Consider the following 16710-nt stretch of genomic DNA (forward strand, 5'->3'; position numbering starts at 1 on the left):
CTGAGGAGCAGTCTACAGGGTTACATACTGGACAGCAGTCTGCAGGGTTACATACTGGGGAGCAGTCTACAGGGTTAAATACTGGGTAGCAGTCTACAGGGTTACATACTGAGGAGCAGTCTGCAGGGTTACATACTGAGGAGCAGTCTGCAGGGTTACATACTGGAGAGCAGTCTACAGGGTTACATACTGGAGAGCAGTCTGCAGGGTTACATACTAGAGAGCAGTCTACAGGGTTACATACTAGAGAGCAGTCTACAGGGTTACATACTGAGGAGCAGTCTACAGGGTTACATACTGGAGAGCAGTCTGCAGGGTTACATACTGGAGAGCAGTCTACAGGGTTACATACTGGGGAGCAGTCTACAGGGTTACATACTGAGGAGCAGTCTGCAGGGTTACATACTGAGGAGCAGTCTGCAGGGTTACATACTGGACAGCAGTCTACAGGGTTACATACTGGACGGCAGTCTACAGGGTTACATACTGGACGGCAGTCTACAGGGTTACATACTGGACGGCAGTCTACAGGGTTACATACTGGAGGGCAGTCTACAGGGTTACATACTGGGGGGCAGTCTGCAGGGTTACATACTGGAGAGCAGTCTACAGGGTTACATACTGGGGAGCAGTCTACAGGGTTACATACTGGGGAGCAGTCTACAGGGTTACATACTGGGGAGCAGTCTACAGGGTTACATACTGGGGAGCAGTCTGCAGTGTTACATACTGGAGAGCAGTCTACAGGGTTACATACTGGGGAGCAGTCTACAGGGTTACATACTGGGGAGCAGTCTACAGGGTTACATACTGAGGAGCAGTCTACAGGGTTACATACTGAGGAGCAGTCTGCAGGGTTACATACTGGGGAGCAGTCTACAGGGTTACATACTGGGGAGCAGTCTGCAGGGTTACATACTGGGGGGCAGTCTGCAGGGTTACATACTGGAGAGCAGTCTACAGGGTTACATACTGAGGAGCAGTCTGCAGGGTTACATACTGGAGAGCAGTCTACAGGGTTACATACTGGGGAGCAGTCTGCAGGGTTACATACTGGGGAGCAGTCTGCAGGGTTACATACTGGGGAGCAGTCTGCAGGGTTACATACTGGGGAGCAATCTACAGGGTTACATACTGGGGAGCAGTCTGCAGGGTTACATACTAAGGAGCAGTCTGCAGGGTTACATACTGGGGAGCAGTCTGCAGGGTTACATACTGAGGAGCAGTCTGCAGGGTTACATACTGGGGAGCAGTCTACAGGGTTACATACTGAGGAGCAGTCTACAGGGTTACATACTGGGGAGCAGTCTGCAGGGTTACATACTGGAGAGCAGTCTGCAGGGTTACATACTGGGGAGCAGTCTGCAGGGTTACATACTGAGGAGCAGTCTGCAGGGTTACATACTGGGGAGCAGTCTGCAGGGTTACATACTGACGAGCAGTCTACAGGGTTACATACTGAGGAGCAGTCTACAGGGTTACATACTGAGGAGCAGTATGCAGGGTTACATACTGAGGAGCAGTCTGCAGGGTTACATACTGAGGAGCAGTCTGCAGGGTTACATACTGGGGAGCAGTCTACAGGGTTACATACTGAGGAGCAGTCTGCAGGGTTACATACTGAGGAGCAGTCTACAGGGTTACATACTGAGGAGCAGGCTACAGGGTTACATACTGAGGAGCAGTCTACAGGGTTACATACTGGGGAGCAGTCTGCAGGGTTACATACTGAGGAGCAGTCTGCAGGGTTACATACTGAGGAGCAGTCTGCAGGGTTACATACTGAGGAGCAGTCTGCAGGGTTACATACTGGGGAGCAGTCTACAGGGTTACATACTGGAGAGCAGTCTACAGGGTTACATACTGAGGAGCAGTCTACAGGGTTACATACTGAGGAGCAGTCTGCAGGGTTACATACTGGGGAGCAGTCTGCAGGGTCACATACTGGGGAGCAGTCTACAGGGTTACATACTGGGGAGCAGTCTGCAGTGTTACATACTGGGGAGCAGTCTGCAGGGTTAAATACTGGGTAGCAGTCTGCAGGGTTACATACTGGGGAGCAGTCTACAGGGTTACATACTGGGGAGCAGTCTACAGGGTTACATACTGGGGAGCAGTCTGCAGGGTTACATACTGGGGAGCAGTCTGCAGGGTTACATACTGGAGAGCAGTCTACAGGGTTACATACTGGGGAGCAGTCTACAGGGTTACATACTGGGGAGCAGTCTACAGGGTTACATACTGGGGAGCAGTCTACAGGGTTACATACTGGGGAGCAGTCTGCAGGGTTACATACTGGAGAGCAGTCTACAGGGTTACATACTGGAGAGCAGTCTACAGGGTTACATACTGAGGAGCAGTCTACAGGGTTACATACTGGGGAGCAGTCTACAGGGTTACATGCTGGGGAGCAGTCTGCAGGGTTACATACTGGAGAGCAGTCTACAGGGTTACATACTGGGGAGCAGTCTACAGGGTTACATACTGGGGAGCAGTCTACAGGGTTACATACTGAGGAGCAGTCTGCAGGGTTACATACTGGGGAGCAGTCTACAGGGTTACATACTGGGGAGCAGTCTACAGGGTTACATACTGGGGAGCAGTCTGCAGGGTTACATACTGGGGGGCAGTCTGCAGGGTTACATACTGGAGAGCAGTCTACAGGGTTACATACTGAGGAGCAGTCTGCAGGGTTACATACTGGAGAGCAGTCTACAGGGTTACATACTGGGGAGCAGTCTACAGGGTTACATACTGGGGAGCAGTCTACAGGGTTACATACTGGGGAGCAGTCTACAGGGTTACATACTGAGGAGCAGTCTACAGGGTTACATACTGAGGAGCAGTCTGCAGGGTTACATACTGGGGAGCAGTCTACAGGGTTACATACTGGGGAGCAGTCTGCAGGGTTACATACTGAGGAGCAGTCTGCAGGGTTACATACTGGGGAGCAGTCTACAGGGTTACATACTGGGGAGCAGTCTACAGGGTTACATACTGGGGAGCAGTCTACAGGGTTACATACTGGGGAGCAGTCTACAGGGTTACATACTGGGGAGCAGTCTGCAGGGTTACATACTGGAGAGCAGTCTACAGGGTTACATACTGGAGAGCAGTCTGCAGGGTTACATACTGAGGAGCAGTCTACAGGGTTACACACTGGGGAGCAGTCTACAGGGTCACATACTGGGGAGCAGTCTGCAGGGTTACATACTGAGGAGCAGTCTGCAGGGTTACATACTGGGGAGCAGTCTACAGGGTTACATACTGGGGAGCAGTCTGCAGGGTTACATACTGGGGAGCAGTCTACAGGGTTACATACTGGAGAGAAGTCTGCAGGGTTACATACTGGAGAGCAGTCTACAGGGTTACATACTGAGGAGCAGTCTGCAAGGTTACATACTGGGGAGCAGTGTGCAGGGTTACATACTGAGGAGCAGTCTACAGGGTTACATACTGGAGAGCAGTCTACAGGGTTACATACTGGGGAGCAGTCTACAGGGTTACATACTGGGGAGCAGTCTACAGGGTTACATACTGGGGAGCAGTCTACAGGGTTACATACTGAGGAGCAGTCTGCAGGGTTACATACTGGAGAGCATTCTACAGGGTTACATACTGGGGAGCAGTCTGCAGGGTTACATACTGGGGAGCAGTCTGCAGGGTTACATACTGGGGAGCAGTCTACAGGGTTACATACTGGGGAGCAGTCTACAGGGTTACATACTGGGGAGCAGTCTACAGGGTTACATACTGGGGAGCAGTCTGCAGGGTTACATACTGGAGAGCAGTCTACAGGGTTACATACTGGGGAGCAGTCTGCAGGGTTACATACTGAGGAGCAGTCTACAGGGTTACATACTGGGGAGCAGTCTACAGGGTTACATACTGGGGAGCAGTCTGCAGGGTTACATACTGGAGAGCAGTCTACAGGGTTACATACTGGGGAGCAGTCTACAGGGTTACATACTGGGGAGCAGTCTACAGGGTTACATACTGAGGAGCAGTCTACAGGGTTACATACTGAGGAGCAGTCTGCAGGGTTACATACTGGGGAGCAGTCTACAGGGTTACATACTGGGGAGCAGTCTGCAGGGTTACATACTGAGGAGCTGTCTGCAGGGTTACATACTGGGGAGCAGTCTACAGGGTTACATACTGGGGAGCAGTCTACAGGGTTACATACTGGGGAGCAGTCTACAGGGTTACATACTGGGGAGCAGTCTACAGGGTTACATACTGGGGAGCAGTCTGCAGTGTTACATACTGGGGAGCAGTCTGCAGGGTTAAATACTGGGTAGCAGTCTGCAGGGTTACATACTGGGGAGCAGTCTACAGGGTTACATACTGGGGAGCAGTCTGCAGGGTTACATACTGGAGAGCAGTCTACAGGGTTACATACTGGAGAGCAGTCTACAGGGTTACATACTGGAGAGCAGTCTACAGGGTTACATACTGGAGAGCAGTCTGCAGGGTTACATACTGGAGAGCAGTCTGCAGGGTTACATACTGGGGAGCAGTCTACAGGGTTACATACTGGGGAGCAGTCTGCAGGGTTACATACTGGGGAGCAGTCTACAGGGTTACATACTGGGGAGCAGTCTGCAGGGTTACATACTGGGGAGCAGTCTACAGGGTTACATACTGGAGAGCAGTCTGCAGGGTTACATACTGGGGAGCAGTCTACAGGGTTACATACTGGGGAGCAGTCTACAGGGTTACATACTGAGGAGCAGTCTACAGGGTTACATACTGAGGAGCAGTCTGCAGGGTTACATACTGGGGAGCAGTCTACAGGGTTACATACTGGGGAGCAGTCTGCAGGGTTACATACTGAGGAGCAGTCTGCAGGGTTACATACTGGGGAGCAGTCTACAGGGTTACATACTGGGGAGCAGTCTACAGGGTTACATACTGGGGAGCAGTCTACAGGGTTACATACTGGGGAGCAGTCTACAGGGTTACATACTGGGGAGCAGTCTGCAGTGTTACATACTGGGGAGCAGTCTGCAGGGTTAAATACTGGGTAGCAGTCTGCAGGGTTACATACTGGGGAGCAGTCTACAGGGTTACATACTGGGGAGCAGTCTACAGGGTTACATACTGGGGAGCAGTCTGTAGGGTTACATACTGGAGAGCAGTCTGTAGGGTTACATACTGGAGAGCAGTCTACAGGGTTACATACTGGAGAGCAGTCTACAGTGTTACATACTGGAGAGCAGTCTACAGGGTTACATACTGGAGAGCAGTCTGCAGGGTTACATACTGGAGAGCAGTCTGCAGGGTTACATACTGGGGAGCAGTCTACAGGGTTACATACTGGGGAGCAGTCTGCAGGGTTACATACTGGGGAGCAGTCTGCAGGGTTACATACTGGGGAGCAGTCTGCAGGGTTACATACTGGGGAGCAGTCTACAGGGTTACATACTGGAGAGCAGTCTGCAGGGTTACATACTGGAGAGCAGTCTACAGGGTTACATACTGAGGAGCAGTCTGCAAGGTTACATACTGGGGAGCAGTGTGCAGGGTTACATACTGAGGAGCAGTCTACAGGGTTACATACTGGAGAGCAGTCTACAGGGTTACATACTGGGGAGCAGTCTGCAGGGTTACATACTGGAGAGCAGTCTACAGGGTTACATACTGGAGAGCAGTCTGCAGGGTTACATACTGGAGAGCAGTCTACAGGGTTACATACTGGGGAGCAGTCTACAGGGTTACATACTGGGGAGCAGTCTGCAGGGTTACATACTGGAGAGCAGTCTACAGGGTTACATACTGGGGAGCAGTCTACAGGGTTACATACTGGGGAGCAGTCTACAGGGTTACATACTGGAGAGCAGTCTGCAGGGTTACATACTGAGGAGCAGTAATAACAACAATATTAATGTTATTTCTCAATCAAAATGTGTCTCAAATGTCAATGACTTCTTATTATCAGCTTAATACAATTGGTCCAACTGCGCGCTCTTCTGATTGGTCCAACGGCGCGCTCTTCTGATTGGTCCAACGGCGCGCTCTTCTGAATGGTCCAACGGCGCGCTCTTCTGATTGGTCCAACGGCGCGCTCTTCTGATTGGTCCAACGGCGCGCTCTTCTGATTGGTCCAACGGCGCGCTCTTCTGATTGGTCCAACGGCGCGCTCTTCTGATTGGTCCAACGGCGCACTCTTCCGATTGGTCCAACGGCGCACTCTTCCGATTGGTCCAACGGCGCACTCTTCCGATTGGTCCAACGGCGCACTCTTCCGATTGGTCCAACGGCGCACTCTTCCGATTGGTCCAACGGCGCACTCTTCCGATTGGTCCAACGGCGCACTCTTCCGATTGGTCCAACGGCGCACTCTTCCGATTGGTCCAACGGCGCACTCTTCCGATTGGTCCAACGGCGCACTCTTCCGATTGGTCCAACGGCGCACTCTTCCGATTGGTCCAACGGCGCACTCTTCCGATTGGTCCAACGGCGCACTCTTCCGATTGGTCCAACGGCGCACTCTTCCGATTGGTCCAACGGCGCACTCTTCCGATTGGTCCAACGGCGCACTCTTCCGATTGGTCCAACGGCGCACTCTTCCGATTGGTCCAACGGCGCACTCTTCCGATTGGTCCAACGGCGCACTCTTCTGATTGGTCCAACTAAACACTTCTGAACTCTCTTCTGATTGGTCCAACTGAACTCTCTTCTGATTGGTAAAACAGCGCTCTTCTGAACGCTCTTCTGATTGGTCCAACTGAACGCTCTTCTGATTGGCCTAACATGAACGCTTTTCTCATGAGTTGTTGGATGTCTCTGGATCTGCATTCTTTTCCATGGCGACACGAAGTTAGAGAGGTAGCCATTTTTTACACCCTTCCCCTGACTTACCCATGAAGTTGAGGTAGCTCTCTCCCCCCTGACTCACCCATGAAGTTGAGGTAGCTCTCTCCCCCCTGACTCACCCATGAAGTTCAGGTAGCCCTCTTCCCCCCCCCCCATGAAGTTGAGGTAGCCCTCCCCAACTCACCCATGAAGTTCAGGTAGCCCTCTCCCCCCCCCCCCCCATGAAGTTGAGGTAGCCCTCCCCAACTCACCCATGAAGTTCAGGTAGCCCTCCCCAACTCACCCATGAAGTTCAGGTAGCCCTCTTCCCCCCCCCCCCCCATGAAGTTGAGGTAGCCCTCCCCAACTCACCCATGAAGTTCAGGTAGCCCTCTCCCCCCCCCCCCCCCCATGAAGTTGAGGTAGCCCTCTCCCCCCCCCCCCCCCCATGAAGTTGAGGTAGCCCTCCCCAACTCACCCATGAAGTTCAGGTAGCCCTCTCCCCCCAACTCACCCATGAAGTTCAGGTAGTCCCCCCCCCCCCCCAACTCACCCATGAAGTTGAGGTAGCCCCCCCCGTCCCCCCAACTCACCCATGAAGTTCAGGTAGCCCCCCCCCCCCCCCAACTCACCCATGAAGTTGAGGTAGCCCCCCCCCCCCCCCCCAACTCACCCATGAAGTTGAGGTAGCCCTCTCCCCCCAACTCACCCATGAAGTTGAGGTAGCCCTCTCCCCCCAACTCACCCATGAAGTTCAGGTAGCCCCCCCCCCCCCCCCCAACTCACCCATGAAGTTGAGGTAGCCCCCCCCCCCCCCCCCCAACTCACCCATGAAGTTGAGGTAGCCCTCTTCCCCCAACTTACCCATGAAGTTCAGGTAACCCTCTCCCCCCAACTCACCCATGAAGTTCAGGTAACCCTCTCCCCCCAACTCACCCATGAAGTTGAGGTAGCCCTCTCCCCCCAGAGCGTGTGTGAGGAGGCGGATCATCTTATGTAGCTGGATGCCTCGGTCGATGACGGGAGTCATGGGGATCAGGGAACTCATGTTGGTGTACATCTCTTTATCCATCAGCCAGAATGCTAGGGACTTATCACCTACCAGAGACTAGAGACAGAGATGAAGAGAGAGAGATGAAGAGAGAGAGAGAGAGAGAGAGATGAAGAGAGACAGACGGATGAAGAGAGAGAGAGATAAAGAGAGAGAGAGAGAGAGAGATGAAGAGAGTTTTTTTTTTTTGAGTTTTTATAAAACCTTTATTTTCTACTCAATTGTTAACATAAATAATGACACACTGCCTTTTCAGAAATGAAACAATGAATGTAATTCCTACACAAAATAAATAAAATAAAAATACAAAAGAACATATACATTCAACTTATTTCCTCAACAAAAAATAATTTCCCCTCCTCTACAAAACAAAGCGCTCCTTCATATGCCCACTTCTCCTCAAACAATGGGAGATCTTTTACAGCTGAGAAAAACTCAAAATCCACTTTTATTCTTGCTTTCACTAATCCTTTAAAAACACATCTTATATCCTTCTCATATCCCGTGTCTATTTTATGTTTCCTACTCAAAAAAATTGACATCTTAGCTTGTCCCAAAATAAAATTTAACATTTGACATTTTCTTTTCTGTTGCTTACTATATTGAAACCCCAAAATAAAAACATTGTTATTAAAAATCTCACCTACAGCTCTAAACAATGATTCCAGTATTTCCAATAAAGGTTTTATCCTCTCACACTCCATAAAACAGTGAAAAATGGTTTCTCTTATATTACAAAAAGGACATCCATCTCTAACATCTGAATTAATGACAGATACAAAAGCATTAACTGCAATAATGCCATGTAACACCCTCCATTGCATATCACCAGTACCCTTTTGTAACGGTGGTTTGTACAGTGCTCTCCATGCTGGCTTTACCTTGTCATCAATTCCCAATTTTACCCTCCATGGAGTGTCTTTTCTATTTTTCAATTTCTCTTTGTTTAACACCTTAACACACCCCCTATACAAATCCTTCCCATTCACCTCATCCAAACCCACCTCCTCCAACCCTCTCAAATCCAACAATATACCCTTTCTCTCTGACTCTGTGATATTTGGTGTAATCCCTAATCTTGGAAATGAGACGTCTTCATCTTGTTCCTTCTTCTTGTGGCTATTAAGCATTCCCCACTCTTCCGCTGACAGAGCTTTCCTGCAGCTTCCCAGCATTTGTCCAACAATCCTTTCCGACCTCACCCCCAAATGTTCAGCCAACCGTCTTCCATCCATTAAGTCGGGCCCAGCCATTGCCATTAACTGTCTTAAGGTGATTATTTTTCCCTTCACCAGAATCTTGGAGAAATGTGGAACAGCTGCAGTTGTACAATCCAGTCTTGCCCCAAACACCAGAGGTTCCTCCAACAGCCAATGCACTGACTCCGCTGAAGTTCGTCTGGACACCTTCATTATGCTCCACACTCTGAGAAGGCCTCTGTAAAACGGAGGTACTCCCTCCCTAGAAATCTGGCTACTATCAACCAGAAATAAAGCCTTCTTTAAACCTAAACCTCCAACCCTCTGTAACACAAGGCCTGCTACCCCCCTCCACACCACATTTTCCTGTCCATAAAGCAACCTTTGAATAAACTGAAAACGGAAAGCAGCAGCCCTACTAGCAAGATGTACCAGACCTTGTCCCCCCTCCTCTTTTGACAAATACAAAACACTTTGTGGAACCCAGTGATATTTATCCCAAAAAAAATCTACCATAATTGCCTGTATCTTAGCCAGAAGACCAGAAGGTGGTTCTAAAACTGCCAACCGATGCCATAATGCAGAGGCAATCACATTGTTAACTATAATAGTTCTCCCCCTATATGACATTCGAGATAACAACCAACGCCATCTCCTCATCCTCCCTTCCACCATTTCAACCACCCCAATCCAATTTCTTTCCATAATCCCCTCATCTCCTAAGTACACTCCAAGATACTTAAACCCTCCCTTACACCATTCCAATCCCCCTGGCAAAGCCATGATCCCTCCAGACCATTCTCCAATCTGTAATGCACAACTCTTTTCCCAATTTACTTTTGCCGAGGATATTCCCCTAAACCGATCAACCATTAGACTCAAACTATCCACCTCCGCTTGATTTTTCACTAAAACAACTACATCATCAGCATAGGCTGAAAGACGAATAGGAGGAATATCCTTGGAAAGGTACACCCCTTCAATGCGACTTCTAATGCTATTTAGTAGTGGCTCTATAGCAATGGCATACAGCATCCCTGATAAAGAACATCCCTGCCTAATACCTCTACACACTTTAAAAGGAGCACTCAAACCACCGTTAACTTTCAATACACTTTCAATGTCACCATATATCACCTTTATCATGTCAATAAAACCAGAGCTGAACCCAAACGCCTCAAGCGTATGCCATAAATATTGATGTTCAACTCGGTCAAATGCCTTTTCCTGATCAATTGAAATTAGACCTGCATCCACCCCAATAGCCCTAGAGATGTCCAAAAAGTCACGAATCAGAGAAATGTTATCCCCTATCTGCCTGCCAGGAACACAGTAGGACTGGTCCGTATGTATGATTTGCCCCATCACCTCCCTCAGCCTGTTGGACAAAGCCTTGGACAGGATCTTATAATCAGTGCACAATAAAGCCACCGGCCTCCAGTTTTTCACCTCCCTAGGGTCTCCCTTTTTGGGCAGTAGGGTGAGGACAGCCCTTCTGCAGCTTAATGGTAGTAACCCTCCGGTTAAACTATCATTAACCACTGCCAGCCAATCTTCTCCCAACATAGTCCAAAAAGACTTAAAAAAGTCAACGGGAAGCCCATCAAAGCCTGGTGCCCTTCCATTTTCCATGCCTTTTAATGCAGAGTATAACTCCTGCAAAGACAATGGTTGCTCAAGCTCAACCTGAGCTTCTGCATCCACCTTTGGGAGCCCATCAAGGAACTTCTGTGTCACTGTTTTATCCTCTTTGTACTCACACTTGTAGAGCTCAGCATAGAACTCTACTGCCCTCTTTCTAATTTCACTAGGGCTAGTGAGCTCTTGTCCAACAGCTGATTTGAGACAATGAATAATTTTTCTTTGTCCATTCTTTTTCTCTAAACCAAAGAAAAATTTGGATGAGGCATCCATTTCAGATATTCCCTGAAACTTACTTCTCACCAATGCCCCCTGTGCTCTGATACCCAGCAGGTCTGCCAATTCAACTTTTTTTTTCTTGAGTGCCTGCGTATGGCCCCAATCTCCTGTGGTCTCAACCAACGTCATGAGTTCCACTATTTCAAACTCTAGGGCTTTCATTGATCTGATGATATCCTTGGTGACATTCCTCGTGTATTGATTACAAAATTGTTGAATCTGGATTTTCCCTATATCCCACCACTGTTGAATGGATACAAAACTGTCCTTTTGAGACCTCCACCTCTCCCAGAAAAAACAAAAACATTTCCTGAAGTGAGCATCACTCAATAAAGTTATATTAAAATGCCAGTATGCGCTTTTGGGTTTTACATTATTAATGAACACCACCTCTGTTATTAAACAATGATCAGAAAATCCCACTGGGGTTATCACACTTGATTTACAGACCTGAGATTGATGCTCAAAACAATAAAACCTATCTAACCTTGCCATAGAGATGATGTTCTCTCTCACATGCGCCCAGGTGTACTGCCTTGTGCCTCCATTTTGTCTCCGCCAAATATCACACAATTCATGCGTTACAATGAGGCGTTTTAAAAAGGTCCTTGAGGCTATATGAGGTTCTTGATGATTTCTATCTAAATCACTGACTGTGCAGTTAAAATCCCCAGCAATAAATAAATAATCTTCATTGTTACATTTCTCAATGGTATTTGATAATGTCTCTAAAAAACATACCCTCTCAACTGCCACCACTGGGGCATAGACATTTATCAGACACATAGTGATGTTTTCATACCTTGCTCTAACTTTTAATAACCTCCCCTCAACTACCTCTTCAACCTCATAAGACAAAGGCAAAAACCCCCTTGAGAACAATATAGCCACACCCCCACTTTTAGAATTTTTATGACTACACACCACTGTCCCCCCCCACTCCTTTTTCCACATAACTTCATTTTCCAAATTACTATGTGTTTCTTGTAGAAAATTTATGTCACTTCCCTTTCCCCTAATTAACTCATACACTATCGCTCTTTTTTTAACATCTCTTCCACCATTTATGTTTAAAGAAGAAATCTTAAAACTGCTCATGAATGAAAAAAATATACAGAGGAAAATACAGATATCCCATCTCTTTACAGGGTTAAAACTGCAACTAAACCCTTTCATTTTCTTTAGAATTTACATCACTTATCACTCTCGTGACCACCTTCTTAAGTCTAGCAATTTCAGGGCTTGTCAAACCTCCCCCTGTTATTTTTGACATCAAAAACTTTGCTGATTCAATAAACAATTCACTTTCAGGGAAAAAATCAGTTATATTGTAATCCTGCATATATTTCTTCCCTTTTGTCAACTTCAGAAATTGGCGTACCTTCTTAATTCCATACCTTCCTTCCTCCCCAATTATCTCACTATTTTGTTGCGACGCGTCAGATGACTCACTCCCGCTCTCTTCCCCAGAGGAAAACTCCCCTAAATCTTCAACCTTTTCATCTTCAACTAATTTATCAATCTCTACCTTCCTCTTAGAATTAGAACCTTCACCCCCCCCTACATTCTTTCTCTTACTTCTCGGTACTTTGAAAACAGCTTCTTCCTTTCCTGTTATTTCAATTTCCTCTTTATCTCCAATTTCACTTTCCAACACCACCTCAGCAACGGCAGTCGCAATCTCACAGACTGCTTCCCCTCCCTCCTTGTTCTGATCCACCACAATTGTCCCCGTATCCACACTGCCTTCCTCTCCCCCTTTTCCAACCACATCTGCCCACCTTCTTCCTTCCCCCGTACTTTTAGCAGTTTCATCTCTTTGCGTAAATGCATTATCTGTACCATCACTATAACTACTACCGGGCTCTGCGCGCTCCTTCTCAGGACAACTACGCACCAAATGCCCCTCTCTTCCACACCCAAAACATTTCATTGATTCAGTAGAAGCGTAAAACACATAATCAAATCCATCAATCTTAAAACTGAACGCTAAATTCAGTTCATCAACGTCCTTTTTTAAGATCATATACACTTGCCTCCTATGAGACACGACATGTTTCAGCAACGGAGATTTGCATCCAAAAAGAACTTTCTTTATTGTAGATACAATTTGACCATGACGCGATAATTCTCTCTCCAACACTTCATCTCTAACAAATGGTGGTACGTTAGACAATATAACCTTCTTAGCCGGATTCATAAGTGGAAATACCTTCGTCTGTGTCTCCCTCAAAACAACACCGTTCTCCACCATCGTATTCACTTTTCCAATAGAATCTAAGAATATCACTACTGCGCTATTCATCCTTGAGGCTGATTTAATGCTATCATACCCAATCATACTACCTACCGCTAAAACACATTCTTCCACTGAACATCCAACCTCTGCCAAAATCTTAATTCCATTGCGCCGACTAAGTTTTTCATACTCCAAATTCTCACGAGTGGACATTTCAACCAGCCTCAACCAGCTGGTTGTGCCCTCGCGAAAACAAACAACCTCAAACTATCCCACCACCCCTCTACTTGTTAATTAATAATTAGAACAATTATCTTTAAACCAACTAATCAATATATATATATTTACATACCAAAACCCAATAGAATGAAAAGAAATCCAGTCGCTCTCACAAACACTCCTGCTTGACGACTCACTTCCCAGCATGCACTCCGAAGAGAGAGAGAGAGAGAGAGAGAGAGATGAAGAGAGACAGACGGATGAAGAGAGAGAGAGATAAAGAGAGAGAGAGAGAGATGAAGAGAGAGAGAGAGAGAGAGATGAAGGGAGAGAGAGAGAGAGAAGAAGGGAGAGAGAGAGAGATGTAGGGAGAGAGAGAGAGATGAAGAGAGAGAGAGATGAAGAGAGAGATGTAGAGAGAGAGAGCGAGAGATGTAGCGAGAGAGAGAGAGATGAAGAGAGACAGATGAAGAGAGAGAGAGAGATGTAGCGAGAGAGAGAGAGAGATGAAGAGAGAGAGAGAGAGATGTAGAGAGAGAGAGAGAGAGATGAAGAGAGAGAGAGAGAGATGTAGAGAGAGAGAGATGAAGCAAGAGAGAGAGAGATGTAGAGAGAGAGAGAGAGAGAGATGAAGCAAGAGAGAGAACCCCCTTTTGTAAGTGTAATGTTTATTTCACTTTCGTTTATGATCTATTTCACTTGCTTTGTTAATCTAAACATATGTCTCCCTTGCTAATAAAGCCCTTTGAATTGAATTGAAAGAGATGCAGAGAGAAATGTAGAGAGAGAGAGAGAGATACACATGGCCAAAACGATGTATTTTGTATTTATGATGGATCCTCAGCTAATCTTCCTGGGGTCCGGCAGAATTAAGGCAGTTATACAATCACAAAACATTCATTACAGAATTCACAACACACTAGTAGGTGTGTTCCCTCAGGCCCCTACTCCACTACCACATATCTACAACACACTGTGTTCCCTCAGGCCCCTACTCCACTACCACATATCTACAACACACTGTGTTCCCTCAGGCCCCTACTCCACTACCACATATCTACAACACACTGTGTTCCCTCAGGCCCCTACTCCACTACCACATATCTACAACACACTGTGTTCCCTCAGGCCCCTACTCCACTACCACATATCTACCTGTGTCTCTTCACAGTCCCCGCTGTTCCATAAGGTGTATTTTTATATGTGTTTTTAAATATAATTCTACTGGTGCATCTTGACTCTATTCCTGATGTTGAATAGAGTACCATGTAGTCATGATTCTATGTAGTACTGTTCACCTCCCACAGACTGTTCTGGACTTGGGCACTGTGAAGAGACCTTTGGTGGCATGTCTTGTGGGGTATGCTTGGGTGTCTGAGCTGTGTGCCAGTAGTTTAGACAGACAGCTCAGTGTATTCAACATGTCAATAGCTCTCACAAATACAAGTAGTGATGAAGTCAATCTCTCCTCCACTTTGAACCAGGAGAGATTGACGTGCATATTCTTAATGTTAGCTCTCTGTGTACATCCAAGGGCCAGCTGTGTTGCCCTGTTCTGAGCCAATTGTAATTTTCCGAGGTCCCTCTTTGTGGCACCTGACCACACTACTGAACAGTAGTCCAGGTATGACAAAACCAGGGCCTGTAGGACCTGCCTGGTTGATAGTGTTGTGAAGAAGGTAGAAACTAGGGCCTGTAGGACCTGCCTGGTTGATAGTGTTGTGAAGAAGGTAGAGCAGTGCTTTATTATGGACAGACATTTCCCCATCTTAGCTACTGTTGCATCAATATTTTTTGACCATGACAGTTTACAATCCAGGGTTACTCCAAGCAGTTTAGTCATCTCAACATTATTTATTACAATATTTAGTTCAGGTTTAGTGAATGATTTGTACCAAATACAAAGCTTTTAGTTTTTGAAATATTTAGGACTAATTTATTCCTTGCCACCCGTTCTGAAACTGACTGCAGCTCTTTTGTTAATTAAGTGTTGCAGTCATTTCAGTCGCTGTGATAGCTGATGTGTATAGTGTTGAGTCATCCGCATCCATAGGCACTCTGGCTTTACTCAAAGCCAGTGGCATGTCATTAGTAAAGATTGAAAAAATAGTAAGGGTCCTAGACAGCTGCCCTGGGGAACTCCTGATTCTACATGGATTATGTTTGGAGAGGCTTCCATTAAAAAACACCCTCTGTGTTCTGTTAGACAGGTAACTCTTTATCCACAATATAGCAGGGGGTGTAAAGCCATTACACAAATGTTTTCCCAGCAGCAGACTATAATCGATAATGTCAAAAGCAGCACTGAAGTCTAACAAAACAGCCTCCCTAATCTTTTCATCATCAATTTCTCTCAGCCAATCATCAGTCACTTCTGTAAGTGCTGTGCTTGTTGAGTGTCCTTCTACAAGCATGCTGAAACTTTGTTGTAAATTTGTTTACTGTAAAATAGCATTGTATCTGGTCAAACACTATTGTCCCCAAAACTTTACTAAGGGTTGGTAACAGTGCTTCCGAGTGGTGCAGAGGTCTAAGGCACTGCATCTGAGTGCAAGAGGCGTCACTACAGTCCCTGGTTCGAATCCAGGCTGTATCACATCCGGCCGGTTGAGGTCAGGGCTCTGAGCAAGCCAGTCAAGTTCTGCCACACCGATCTCAACAAACCATTTCTGTACGGACATCGCTTTGTGCACAGGGGGCATTGTCATGCTGAAACAGGAAAGAACCTTCCCCGAACTGTTGCCACAAATTTGGAAGCACAGAATTGTCTAGAATGTCAATGTATGCTGTTGCGTTAAGCTTTCCCTTCACTTGAACTAGCCGGAACCATGCAAAACAGCCCCAGACCATTATTCCTCCTCCTCCACCAAACTTTACAGTTGGCACTATGCATTGGGGCAGGTAGCGTTCTCCTGGCATCCACCAAACCCAGATTAGTCCGTCGGACTGCCAGATGGTGAAGCGTGATTCATCACTCCAGAGAACGCGTTTCCACTGCTCCAGAGTCCAATGTTGGCAAACTTTACACCCCTCCAGCAGACGCTTGGCATTGCGTATGGTGATCTTACGCTTGTGTGCGACTGCTCGGCCATGGAAACCCATTTCATGAAGCGCCCGACTAACAGTTATTGTGCTGACGTTGCTTCCAGAGGCAGTTTAGAACTTGGTAGTGAGTGTTGCAACCGAGGACAGGTTATTTTTTAGCGCTAAATGCTTCAGCACTCGACGGTCCCGTTCCGTGAGATTGTGTGGCCTACCACTTCGGGGCTGAGCCGCTGTTGCCT

The 16710-nt window shown here is 47.1% G+C and overlaps 1 protein-coding gene across 1 annotated transcript in view; it reads right to left on the reverse strand.

Annotated features, from left to right (window-relative positions):
* Nucleotides 1-16710, reverse strand: part of LOC129822492 (1,4-alpha-glucan-branching enzyme-like) — a 355318-nt gene that overhangs the window by 95510 nt on the left and 243098 nt on the right. The window contains exon 12 of the mRNA XM_055880812.1: nt 7735-7906. Within this exon, the coding sequence (XP_055736787.1) occupies nt 7735-7906 (172 nt within the window). The remainder of the gene's footprint in view (nt 1-7734; nt 7907-16710) is intronic.

This window comes from Salvelinus fontinalis, chromosome 24 (assembly GCF_029448725.1).
Source record: "Salvelinus fontinalis isolate EN_2023a chromosome 24, ASM2944872v1, whole genome shotgun sequence".
Classification (NCBI taxonomy): Eukaryota; Metazoa; Chordata; class Actinopteri; order Salmoniformes; family Salmonidae; genus Salvelinus; species Salvelinus fontinalis.